At 36.8% G+C, this 13,112-nt stretch overlaps 1 protein-coding gene across 1 annotated transcript in view; it reads right to left on the bottom strand.

Annotated features, from left to right (window-relative positions):
• LOC150101837 (glutamate receptor-interacting protein 1-like) overlaps positions 1–13,112 on the bottom strand; it is a 369,473-nt gene that overhangs the window by 323,540 nt on the left and 32,821 nt on the right. The window contains exon 2 of the mRNA XM_090400065.1: positions 10,659–10,742. Within this exon, the coding sequence (XP_090256191.1) occupies positions 10,659–10,742 (84 nt within the window). The remainder of the gene's footprint in view (positions 1–10,658; positions 10,743–13,112) is intronic.

The raw sequence follows: 13,112 nt of genomic DNA, 5'->3' as shown, positions 1-13,112 counted from the left end.
TAGGCCAGTAGCGTGGTTAAAGAATCTGCAGACTTGTACTGGATTTATTAAGAGTATAACATCATCTACAGAAAATAGAGAGCTGAGATTAATGTGTAAAATTTTACTATGAGGTTTAATAATGCAACATTCCTTCATAATGTGATCCATGTTGATGTTGATTAATAGTATGATAGTGTGAATCCCTCTCTCACACCTGCTTTTGCACACACATCTTTCTGTACCTCCTTCAATTCTAACTGCTGAGTTACATCTCAATTATCAACTATGTACTCTCGGATATAATGTCCCATTAACTCCATATAATTGTAACGTCCTGAACAGTATTTTTCTTGGCACCTTGTTATCCTTAAACACAGATCCTTGTTATATTCCTAAAAGTTATACATTATTTGATTTGTCTTAAAGTGAAAATTCAATCTTTATTGAGGAAGAACTTAGCATGTTCTTCTCAAAGTTACTCTTTCACAATTTTTCTTAGCCTGTTCTCAAGTATGCTTGCAGAAATCTTATGTAAGCATACTTGAACACCCTAAGAATAATCAATAAGGATACTTCTTATTATAGCTACTCCCTGGCCAAATCAATCAAGAAAGAGGGTGCTCATGAGGCAACATTAGCGGCAGTGTGTAAGAAGTGCTCCGGATTCAGATAAGTTATTCTTGAAATAATTAATTGTATATGAGTGATTGTTTGAGTAAGAGCTGCTATAAAAGTTGTGTGCTACTAGTATTATTAGTGTGTGGGATATTTTGCTTAAACTTGATTACAAATTCGTTGTTTTTGGCCCTTAGAGTAGTAACTGGCAGAGGAAAGATGGCGGCAACTTTATCAGTGCATGATTTTAACTTAGACTTCAGTCGTTTCGTGAAGTGCGAGGTGTGCTATATGTATTCTTTTGATTGCATACATGGTTTGTAGACGTTTGGGACTGATGGAAGGAGGTTGTGCGAAGTGTGAGCCGAACGAGTAATTGATGAGTGCTAATATGAATTTGATGACAGAAAGTGTTAATAGTGAGAGTGTCGCAGAAAGAATGCGTGCTCGTTCGAAAGAGAAGCATGGTGTGAAAGAAAGGTGAAAATTTGTTAAGAAAGCATTGAAAAAGAAAACGAGCGATTTGAAAACCGTAATGGATGGTAAAAAGAACGAAAGCGAGGTGAATGTGGTGGTGGAAACAAAATTGAGAGAACGAAAGAAACCGTAAATAGCATGCCAAAAGGATTGAAAGTGGGAAAAATGGAAAGAATGAATGAAAGTGAAAATTGGATGCATGGACCGAAAGTACAGAAACTCAAAAGGATGAATGAAAGTGAAAGTGTGAAGTGGGAGTCGAGAGTTCAAAAATTAGAAAGATTGATGACGCGAGATTCGAAAGATGAATTGGGTTGGATGAGGCAAGAGATGAAATGGATGCGGAATGAAATTAAGAAAATTCGGGTGAAAACGATTAAAACAAATCGAGTAGGTATGAAAGAGTTAACGAAAGACGAACGAGTGGCATTGTATGGCGACTCCATTATTAAAGGTATGCTGGATGAGAGGATGCACAAGGTATGTTTTCCAGGTGGTAAAATGAGTAAAGTGATTGAGGCATTGGATATGAGGAGGAGCAAGTGAAGGAGCTGATGGTTTTAATAGATACGAATGACTTGACAGAGGACAAAGAGCATGTCAGAATGGATATCAGGAGGCTGTTTAGATGGATAAAAGAGAACAGTGTGACAGGAAGGGTAGTAAACGTGTTGCCTAGGTATGACTGTGGTGAGATGAGGTGGAGAGCAAGGATTATGAATGGTATGTTGGCTGAAATGTATGGAGATGGGAGTACAATTTGTTAATGTGTGAAATGAGTTTGAAGGACGATGTGAACTGCATGGGAGCGATAGACTGCATTTGAGTGATTATGGTGCGAGTCATTTGGAGAGGCTGTTGCTTGAAGGTAGAGAAGTGAGTATAGAGAATGGATCAGATCAAGTGGGAAGTGATGTGGAAGAGCTGGAAAGTACGACATGAGAGATTGAAGAGGTGGTTATAAATGAGGAAGTAAGTGGCATGAGTATGGAAAATGAGAGAATGGGCGTGCAAGATGAACAAGGAAACGGGGAGGCTCAGGATGGACAGGGGTACACAGCGAGAAAGGTGGATGCTCCAAGAGGATGTGAGAGCATGTGCAGACAGGAAACGAATGGGATGACCTGAGATCAAGAGGAAACAGCTGGAATTGAAAAGGGTTCTAAAATGAATAAGCAGAAAGAAAATGGCCCCAGTCGAGCATGGAGAGATCACATCGAATGAGTGTTATCAGTGGAACTAGCAGTAGATCCAGGAATGAGCTGTTGAGTTTATATACAAATTCTAGAAGTGTAAGAAACAAGGCAGATGAAATGGTTGCACTAATTGCGTCTGTGCACCCAAAAATTATTGGAATAAGTGAGACATGGTTAGATGAGGACGACATCCTAATAGGAATAGAGATAGAAGGGGTATGATATGTTTCATGAGGATAGAAGGGGTAAAAAGGGAGGGGGAGTGCTACTGATGATAGAGAAAGAGTTATGTCCATACAAGGTAGAGCTGCAAGAGGGAAATAGAGCCAGTGGTTTTGAGGCAGTATGGTGTGAGATAGAGGTGAATAGAATCAAATACTTGGTGGGATGTTGTTATAGACCTCTTGATGTGGATGGTGGTGATAGTGAAATGTATAGTCAAATAAGCCAAGCAAATAAGAAAAGCGTGATCATTATGGGTGATTTTAATTATGGCAATATAGACTGGAATGAAGAGATAGCGACTGGAAGTAAAGAAAATGAGTTTCTTGAGTTTTTGAGGGATAACTACCTCAGACAATATGTAACAGAGGGCACACGAGGATTAAGGGTCTTGGATTTGGTCATCTCATCGAGGATGTAATTATAAATGAGGTGTCAAATCATCCACCAATTGGTGAAAGTGACCATGAGGTGATTATCTGGGTGGTTGCCGGCAGTGCAAGGACCCCTGTGAAAAAAGGGTATATGTGGAACTACAAGGGGGGTGATTATGAAGAGCTCAGGAGACAGCTTGCAGATGTAGCATGGAATGAGGAGTTAGCTGGAAAAGAGATCAATGCAGCTTGGGGGATTTTCAAAAACTGTTTAGTAGATGCAATGTCTAAATGTATTCAAGAGTGAGAAGGTTAAATAAGGTAGGTGTGAAATGGATGAATAAAGAGATTAAGCATGCAATACAGAGAAAAAGGGCATTATGGAGGCAGAATAAGAGAAGTGGAAATAACCAATTCCATGAGGACTACAAAAACCATGCAAGGCAGGTGACTTGGTTGGTGAGGGTAGCTAAAGAGAGGTATGAACAGCAGTTAGCTAATGAAGCCAAAAAGAATACTAAGGAGTTCTTTCGATATGTAGCCATCAAAAGAAAGAAAATGGTATAAAGACAGCTGTTGCAGAAGGTGTGGTCTTTCAATCCTGTAAATGTGACTTCATGGAGAGATTGAGAGCAGTTGATGATGGGGAAGAGAGACTGACTACATGAGCAAGAGGTGTATGGGGGAGTTGAGCAAACTAGATGTAAATAAGGCTGTGGGATTTGATAATATATCACCATGCATTCTGAAGGAATGTGCCAGGGAGTTGATGCCAGCCTTGACATATTTTTTTAATAAGAGTCTTGCACTCAATCAAGTTCATAAGGAGTGGAAGGAAGGCAAGATAGTGCCACTTCATAAAGGAGGTGATAGAACAAGCATCAAACAATAGGTCTATCTGTGTGTCAGTGTTAAGTTGTTGGAGAAGCTTGTGAGAACTAGGATCCAGAATTGGGTTGCCAACAATGGCATTATCTTAGATGGACAGCATGGATTTGCGAAAGGGAGGTCATGTTTTAGTAATCTACTTATTACAATAAGGTGATTGCTTCCATGGACAGGGAAGAAGGATGCACAGTAATATACTTATTTTTGCAAAGGCTTTTATAGATTACCGCATGATAAGTTGATAGTCAAACTGGAGTGGATGGGGTTGGATATCAGATTGGTGCATTGGATTGGAGATTGTGTATAGGGGAGCGATATCCAGGAAAAGGAAAGTTACTAATGGTGTGCCTCAGGGATCTGTTTTAGGGCTTATGCTGTTTAACTTGTATATTAATGATATTAGTGAAGATTTGGATGGAGATATTCAGTTGTCTGCAGATGATGCAAAGTTGGAACGAACCATGAAGAGTAGAGAAGATGTCGTGGCCTTACAAGAAAACTTGAATAAATCGAGTGATTGGGCATGGAATGGGGATGCGAGTTCAATGTTGCAAAATGTAAGGTTTTAAAATCTGGAAAACAAAAATGGGATGTAGAATTTATGTTTGGTGAGGATATATTATCGGAGGTGGAGGAAATAAGAGATCTGGGAGTGATAGTGGATAAGGATCTGAAATTTAGGGGACACATCGCCAAAATTGTGAAGACAACACAAATGCTTCTGGGAATGATGCAGAGGACACTGACGTGTAGAAGTAGGGAGATTCTTGTTCCGTTGTATAAGGCTTTGATTAGGCCACACATGGACTATTGTGCCCAGATTTGGTCACCGAGTTTTCAGAAGGATGAAGAGATGTTGGAAAGAGTCCAAAGGTGACTGACTAAGGTAGTTTCTGACGTCTGGAATGTCGAGTATGAGGAAAGATTGAGAAGATGCAACTTGTAGAGTCTGGTGGACAGAAGGAGGAGGGGAAATATGATAGACCCCTTAATAAGCAAGTTATTAAGCAGTTGTTATAGGATCAGTGCTGAAGAGGTTCTACAGAAAATAGTGGGAGATCAGGGGAGAACCAGAGGTCATCCCTGGAAGCTGTATAAGGATGGTGTGAGTAGGGGAGTGAAAAGCAGGTTTTCTTTTCATGTCACTGTCACCAAGGATTGATTTTGTTTTCAAACTCAAAATTTTGATTTTGAGTTTGAAACTGATTTTGATTTTCCAACTCAATATTTATATTTCAGTCTACAGTTCACCTTTAAAAGCTGCTTAATTTTGATTCTTTTGAAAACTTTTGAGCACTTCCTATTTCAAATTGTTTTTATCCTCTCAGGTCCTAAACAAGCATGAAAACATCACTGTCAATGAAACTTACCTTATTATTATTATTATCTGAGACCTCTAGGAAATCAAGAACTCATCAAGAGAGACTATAAATCACCCAAACCAGCTGTCATACCTTCTCTTAAATTTATTCACACTAGATGCACTCACTACCTCTAAAGGGAAACTATTCCACTCACACTGCTCTGTGAGAGAATAACCTAGCTCATACCCCTTTCTTGACTGCAAACAAACTTAACTTCCATGGATGCCCCTGTATTCTCTCCAAACCTTCCATTTAACTAAAAATTTCATCAGATGATATCCACCATGATGCCAAGATCACTAGCCTCATCAGTTTCTTGTAGCATAACCTTGCTAATATAACACACTGCTGGAAATCTCATCATGCCAAAGTGCATAACTTTACACTTACTAACATTAAACTGATAGCCATTTTCATTTGCCCAAATTTCCAGCCTATTCAAATCACTTTGTAAGTGCTAGATATTAGTAGCATCCCTGCCTATCTTTGCATCATAGGCAAACAATTGCACACCTCCTGTTAGACTGTCTAATGTTATTAACGTATAATATATATATATATATATATATATATATAGATAGATAGATAGATAGATTGAACAATAGCCCAAGGACTAAACCCTGAGGTACACCACTGATCACCTTAAATCTGGAAGATTCACATTCATTGTATACCACTTTTTGATATCTGTCAGGCAACTGGCCACTGATCCAAGTCAAGAGTTTATATTCCATGGATGCAACAGCCCTTCATGTGGTATCCTATCAAATCCAACATTATCATAGTGTATCCATTCCCTTTATCCAACTGAGCCACCATAACAATGTTATAAAATATGAGCAAATTGCTAAAATATGACCTTTCTTTAGTAAACCTATGCTGCTCCTTGCAGAGTATAACTTATTTGTCCACTGATTTCTGTATGTGAGTTCTTACCAACCTCTAAAATCTTCATTACCACACCAGAGATACTGATAGGCCAATAGTTAGATACATCAATTTTTGCACCACCCTTGTACAATGGAACTATCACACATTCCTTCCATTCCTAAACTAAGACTCAAGTTATACAAATATGAGTCTAGGCCTAGCCAATTCAGCTGAACATTCCTTTAGCAAACAGACTGATATTCTATCTGTCCCTATTAGCAAATTCTTACCCAGGTTATGCAACAGCTCTTCAACCTCATTTTCATGAACCTCTAACTTTTCATCCAATGTAGCAGTTGCACTATGTTACATACACTTCGTTGATATATCTTAGCAAAGTGAGCACTCATTAACAGAATAATCTCATTAGCTTCTGACACTAAGTATCATCTGCATTCAATAAAATTATTCTTCCACATTCATTCTTTCTTTCTTTTGCTTGCGGCATAATGATAAAATTCTTTTCGATTGCCTTTAGCTTGCATAGCGAATTTCTTTTCATAGTCTGATTTAGCTTTCTGCACAATAGTCATTACTTTTCTGGCCTGAGCTTTCTATATTTCATAACTCCTCTCACTCTTATTCTCACGATATTCTTTCCACATCATCATCTTCTTGTGGATCTCTTTCTCAATAAAGTTGCACATCCATTTCACTCCCAACCTATTTATTCTTCAAACATTAAGGATACATTCAGATACTGCTTTATTGAAGTATTTGTTTCAAAGATTCCCATGCATTGCTGACATTTTTCGCATTCAGTAACTGACATGGGACAAAGATAGTATTCTCCAAAGTTGATCATAATTTCCAGCTTTGTAGTTCAGCATGTAACCTGTTCTAATGGGAACATCAATATAATTAGATACTTCCCAAGAAAGCACAGCACGATCACTGTCACCAACTGGTGGTAAAATAGTCATATTCTTAACAGAGACCCCCATCTGACTATGAACAAATGTAACACTCCTTAACCTCAAGTTCCTTCTTACACATGCTTGAGAAAGTTGTCTTGCAACAATTCAATAAATTCCTCTTTATTCTTATCATGAGATATCTCTTCTACCCAATCAATGTTTGGATAATTCAAGTCATCCATAATGATCATTAATTTAGTACCCATAAGGCTAAATTGGCAGTGCAATGCATTTCTTTATACCCTGCAACTGAGCCACCAGGTTTGTATCAACATTCCACTATATATTTCATTTTGTTAGCCTCCACTTCATACCAGATAGCCTCAAACTCACAGGTACATGGGACATTGTTAGCATCATTGTTGTCTTGAGTTTCTACCCTAACTAGACTTAAGTCATCTGATATCATTCCATCTCTTCTGTCAATGACAGAAGAGATAGTATACCTAAAAATAGCATCCCCATTACACTCGATCCCAGTTACCATATCTGATTCTGATAGACAGGTTTTATTAATGCCAACAATCTTAGGGCACATCATTTCAATAAAGCAACAAACTCAACCCCTTTGTTTCTGATGCTCCTGGCATTTGTGTATAGACCAAATTACCACCTAACCTATTCTGATAATTAGATACACAATCCATTTGGCCTTGTTGTAGAACTTTCTCTTTTCCCTTCCCAGACATACTCAAAAGGTCCGAACCCAAAGCATATATTTTTACCCCTTTGCCAGATGCATAACCATGTTCGAAGCCATTCATACGTCTGCCTACCATAGCTGAACTTTCACACACATTTTTCCTATTCCTCCTTTGATGATTCTAGTTTCCCTAACGCTCTGCATTAGGTCTGATACCAATAAGTAATTTTTCCAGGCTCCTGATGCCAAATGAATTAATGTGCAGGCTGTCCCTCTTATACAAGTCATTTCTGCAATCAAACCATTCCACACATCTAAAATCTCACATTCATTTCTTCTACACAGCCTGCACATGGAATCATTTGCTATCACTGCCCTCCTTAACTTAGTACTGTTGTATCTGGGTATTTTTACTCTCTCTCACATTTCTTTCTCGCTTCTTCCAACAGCCCTTTCATCTCTTTCACTCTCATATATTTGTTGCTACTTAAATTATTAGTTTCTACCAGAACTACCATCTCTTTTACTTTACTATTCTGTTTTTTGATTAATACTTGTATATTCTCTTTCTCATTGTGAATTTGTGCAGGCACATGTTGGAACATGATATTAGTAATGACCATGTCCTGAACAGAAATCCAGCAGGTATTTGCCATTATTATTAGCTTTGCTCTTTACTCTAAATTTACTGAAAACATTTCTACATGTCTCGTATTCATTTCCTATTCTGCTGTTCAGATCCCTAAAAAGGACAAGGTTCCTCTTTTCTTTGTGACAGCTTACTTTTCTAATGACTTGAAAAATTCTTCTCCTTCTTGTTTAAAATCTTCTGTAGGATCATAGGCTATACACAATCTCATTGTCCAATACCAAATTCTGATGTTTATCCACCTCATTCCACTTGATGCTGCCTACCATTCAGGAAGATTATCTTTGAATATTATAACAACTATATCCTTTCATGGATCATTACTGCCTGAATGTAATAACTTATTTGTGTCATTTAGAAGAATCTCAGCTCTTTTTGTCTTCTTTGTTTCAATAACAATGTGCTTAAGGGTCAAAGAGAGAGAGATAACTGGAAGAAGACCTCCACATCATCTTTTAAGGAATGAGGAGAACAAACCAGGGCTTCTGATTTAATGTCCAATTCTTGCCTCCCTATGATGCATCCTTTTAGTAAGGGCTCTATCTGGATACTGAATGAATGAGGATGGGCTGGAAATTTGAGACCTAGCTGACCAAATTTTGTCCTTATTTGCTTAAACCAAAATGCCACAGCATGACTTCATGCTACTGAGGTGTCACCCAGTTAAATAAGGTCCCTGTTGTTTTCATTAGGGAAGCAGGACAAACAGCAAAAAGTCAGCTACAGGAATAAATCCCAATTCAACAGCACAGTTTAAGACTGATTCCATCAACAAGCATCACTGTTTGCAAGTCAGAATGGCTTCCCTTTTCCAATTCCACTGAAAGAGATGCAGAGATACTTGCTGTCACTATAATAAAGTGTCCATCTGCCCACAAGAAGACCAGATAATCCTCTCCATTCTTTTAATACCTTTCATCTCTTCTTAACCAGTTCTGATAAACTGGTTATCAGAAGTGGTTAAGAAGAGATGAAGGGTGATGATGGTTATAAACTGGTTTTCACTTATGCCACTTGTTCATTTATCTCCACCTCTAGCTCTCTTTTCCAACTATTACCACATCCATAACGCCTTTTCTGGAGAACATCCTTCACCCAGTCACTCTCAATCTTAAGTGTGTCAAAGGATATAAGTGCATGATTTTTATTCTTCCCTCAGGATGACAACTGTTGTTACAAACATATAAAAGAAGCAATTCTTACTGAAATAAAAGCCTTCTCTCATTACACCTAAAATCCCAGTTCACTATGCACACCTTGATTTTCCAAAATGTGTGCCAAGGCCATCCAGGAAAAGAATTCAGCATATTGCAAGTAGTTTGAGACTAAAACACCTCTGAAAGCTAGATTTACCATAATATGTGCAAAGCATGCTCCTCACTATGGAATACTAAGAGCAAGTCAACTGCTCTCATTATACAAACTTTTGCTGTTTGCTTATAAAAAGAGTAAAATATGGATGAAAGAAAGAGTTCTGGAAAAACAGCATAACCCATTTGGTATACAAATGATCCCACAAATGAAGATAGATACACTACTATTTGCAGATAATCAAATAGTATTAGCTACATCAGAAGATAACTTACAAAGATCATTAAAATCATTAAATGATATCTCAAAGCAATATAATACGACAATATCTAAAGAAAAAACAAAAATAATGGCATTCAAAGGAGAAAACCCAATAAGAAGTAAAATAGTCATAGATGATAAAATATTAGAACAAGTAAATACTTTCAGATGCTTGGGATGTGATCTATCATACGAAGAAGAAAAAGACATAGACACTAAAATATCAAACTTTGTCAAAGTAAGTGGCATAATAAATAATATATTTAAGCCATCCCTAGTACAAAAACACACTAGAATCAGACTATATAATGTCTTGTCAAAACCAACTCTACTATACGGAAGTGAAACATGGACTATGAAAAGGAAAGATGAAAAACGAATTCAAAGCAGAAACGAAGTTCCTCAGAAAAACAGCTGGATATACCAAGTGAGAACAAAACAAATGAAGAAATCTTACAATCCCTGAAAATAAAACAATTACTACATAAGACAGTATAAACAAAAATGGCTAGAACATTTAAATCGAATGGACAACAGCAGACTACCAAAAATATTATACAGATACAAAATAAGTGGAAAAAGAAGAATCGGAAGACCAAGAAAGAGATGGCATGAGACCGGAACAGGCCACTTGGCCTAAATTCCATGTTAAGAAGAAGAAGAGAAAGAGTTTAATTTCTTTCCAGGTGTATATTATCCAAATGTAAATGAAAAAATTGCTATAACTGCATATTACAATAAAAATTCAGTAAGGGTTTATATTTTATTTAATAATCTGACTACATCTATAACAGTTAACAAATAAATAAATTAAACAATAGCCACTTACCGCTTATGGCACTTGTTCGTTTATCTCCAGTGAAATCAACTTCTGCTGATGTGTCTGGATAATGGCCATATGTTCCATCAGCTCCTAAAAATGAAAGTACTATAGTTATTATTATTCTTGAGAATTGAGGGGGCAGGCAAAGTCTGATAAAAATTCCAAATACAAAATTTCAGTAACATGCCTAAGGACAAAATTAATCCAATAAATATTTAAACATTTTACAAAATACACTTAATAACTGCCAAAACAAACCACAAATAAAATTTGCCTTTGATGAATTTATTGCATACAGAAGGGCTCCAAAAATACCCCTTAAATCTACTTGGTCACAAAAAAATTTTAATCACCTACATAGAGGTATCCAAAAATAACAGCTCATAATATGAGAACCACTCATTATATTTTCTCAAACTAAAGTTCAGTTGATAGTCAATCTCTCCAAGATTTGTTTTATCACACTTTCAAGGTCACTAGTGTACACAGTCACACATACACAAAAATGACATAACAGCAGTTACTGCCTCAGTTGAGATCAGAAGAGGCAGCAGAAGAAAGTGAAGTAATGAACAAGAATATTTTCTCCACTAAAGATGACACTGAAAATAATTTAACCTCTGAAATTGCTAGGTTAAAGCAGATTACGAGAGAGACAATGAGGGAATTACAGAAAGTCGAGCAGTGTTTAGAGGAACATGAGGAAAATAAAAAAAGTTCAGCAACAAAATGGAATCAAGTAAGTTAGTTAGTGCATAATAATGCAAATCAGATAAGTAAAGTTGATTGTAAAAATAAGAATGTTATTTGGTATGGTGACTATCATAAAACATGCAATTGATGAGTGGAGCAAAATTTAAAAATATAGCACAAGCACAATTAAAAAACAGAAAAGAAAAGCAAAAGAGGTCATATCAGGTACCAACGACTTAACTAACAATAAATTCAGTATGAGATAGGATATGAAAAGGTTGCTAGAAGAAGAAGAAAGAGTGAGAAAGTAAAAATCGCTAGTATATTATCTTGATATGAGGGAAATGAATTACGAAGAAGAGCTATGATGGCAAATGATTCTATGCATAGGCTGTGTAGAAGGAATGGATGCGAGTTTTTGGAGTGAGTTTGAGGAAAGAATGGATTTGTATAAGAGGGAAAAAGCCTACACTTGAATATGTTTGGCATCAGGAGTCTTGAAAAATTATTGATATGAGACCTAACACAAAGAGTTAGGTCTCATATCAATAATTATTCTCTCTCATTGATATGATTATTGATATAAGAGAATAATTATATTCTCTTATATCAATATTCATCTCATATTCCTCCCATCATAATTCAGGGAAACTGAATTATGTTGGAAGGAATAGTGAGAATCTGTGTAAGAGCGACAATGTTAGACAACTGTGTTAATGATTAAAATGGTTATTATTATGGAAATGATTATGAAGAGAGGATGATTCTGTGTTCATCTGGTTCAGACCTATCAAGCATGTGTAAATATATCTGCATAAGTAAGGAATTATATAAGAACAGAAATCTGCAAATTGTCAAACTGTTTCACGTAGACAACAGATAAGAGTATGCAAAAAAGCACAGGTAACTTATTATGTCTGTACACGAATGCTAGGAGTATCAGAAACAAAGGAGTTGGGTTTGTTGCCTTGGTTAATATATTGGGACGTCATATTGTAGGCATTAGTGAGACCTACCTATCAGAAGCAGACATACTAACTGGTATTGAGTGCAGTAACAATGGACCACCATTGGTTCAATTATTCAATCTGTTCATTAACGACATTGGGAAGGATTTGACATGCAACACACAGCAATTTGCTGATGAGTCAAAAATAGAGAGGTTAATCAGGAGTGCTGCTGATATGCAGTACTTGCAGAATTTGAATAGGCCAGAATTGTGGCCATGTGGAAATGGCTGTCAGTTTAATGTTAGGTAAGGTCATGTAGTTCGGTGTGATTAGATATCCAATGTCATATTGTATTTGGTGAGATTATGCTAGAAAAAACTGATCAGGTTAGGGATCTTGGAGTTTTAGTAGACAGGAAGTTGAAGTTCAAGGATCATATAGCAAAGACTGTAAATAAAACTCAGAGAATAATTGCAATGCTGAAATGGACCTTGACATGTAAAGATAAGGAAGTCATTTTACAAGGCCTTGATAAGACCTCACTTGAACTACTGTGAACAGATCTAGTCTGCTGGTTTCCATGATGATTCTGATAAAGTGGAAAGAAAGTGCAAAACAGTGTCAAAAATTATATAACTTATATCATTTTTGACAGAACTTCAGTAGAGAGAATTTTTTTTTATGGAGGGTGGGGAAAGGACGCAAAGCATCCCTGGGAGTTGAGAATGAATGTTGTCAAGAAGGAGGTGAGGACTAGAATTTTCTCTCATAGAGTGGTGTGTGATTGAAATGGATTGCCATTGGATGTTGTGTATGC

The sequence above is a fragment of the Typopeltis vanoorti genome, chromosome 11 (genome assembly GCF_054136105.1).
Source record: "Typopeltis vanoorti isolate ZY-2024b chromosome 11, IOZ_Tvanoo_1.0, whole genome shotgun sequence".
NCBI lineage: Eukaryota > Metazoa > Arthropoda > Arachnida > Uropygi > Thelyphonidae > Typopeltis > Typopeltis vanoorti.
The sequence above is the reverse complement of the archived record's forward strand: the minus strand, read 5'-3'. Positions and strand labels throughout refer to the sequence as shown.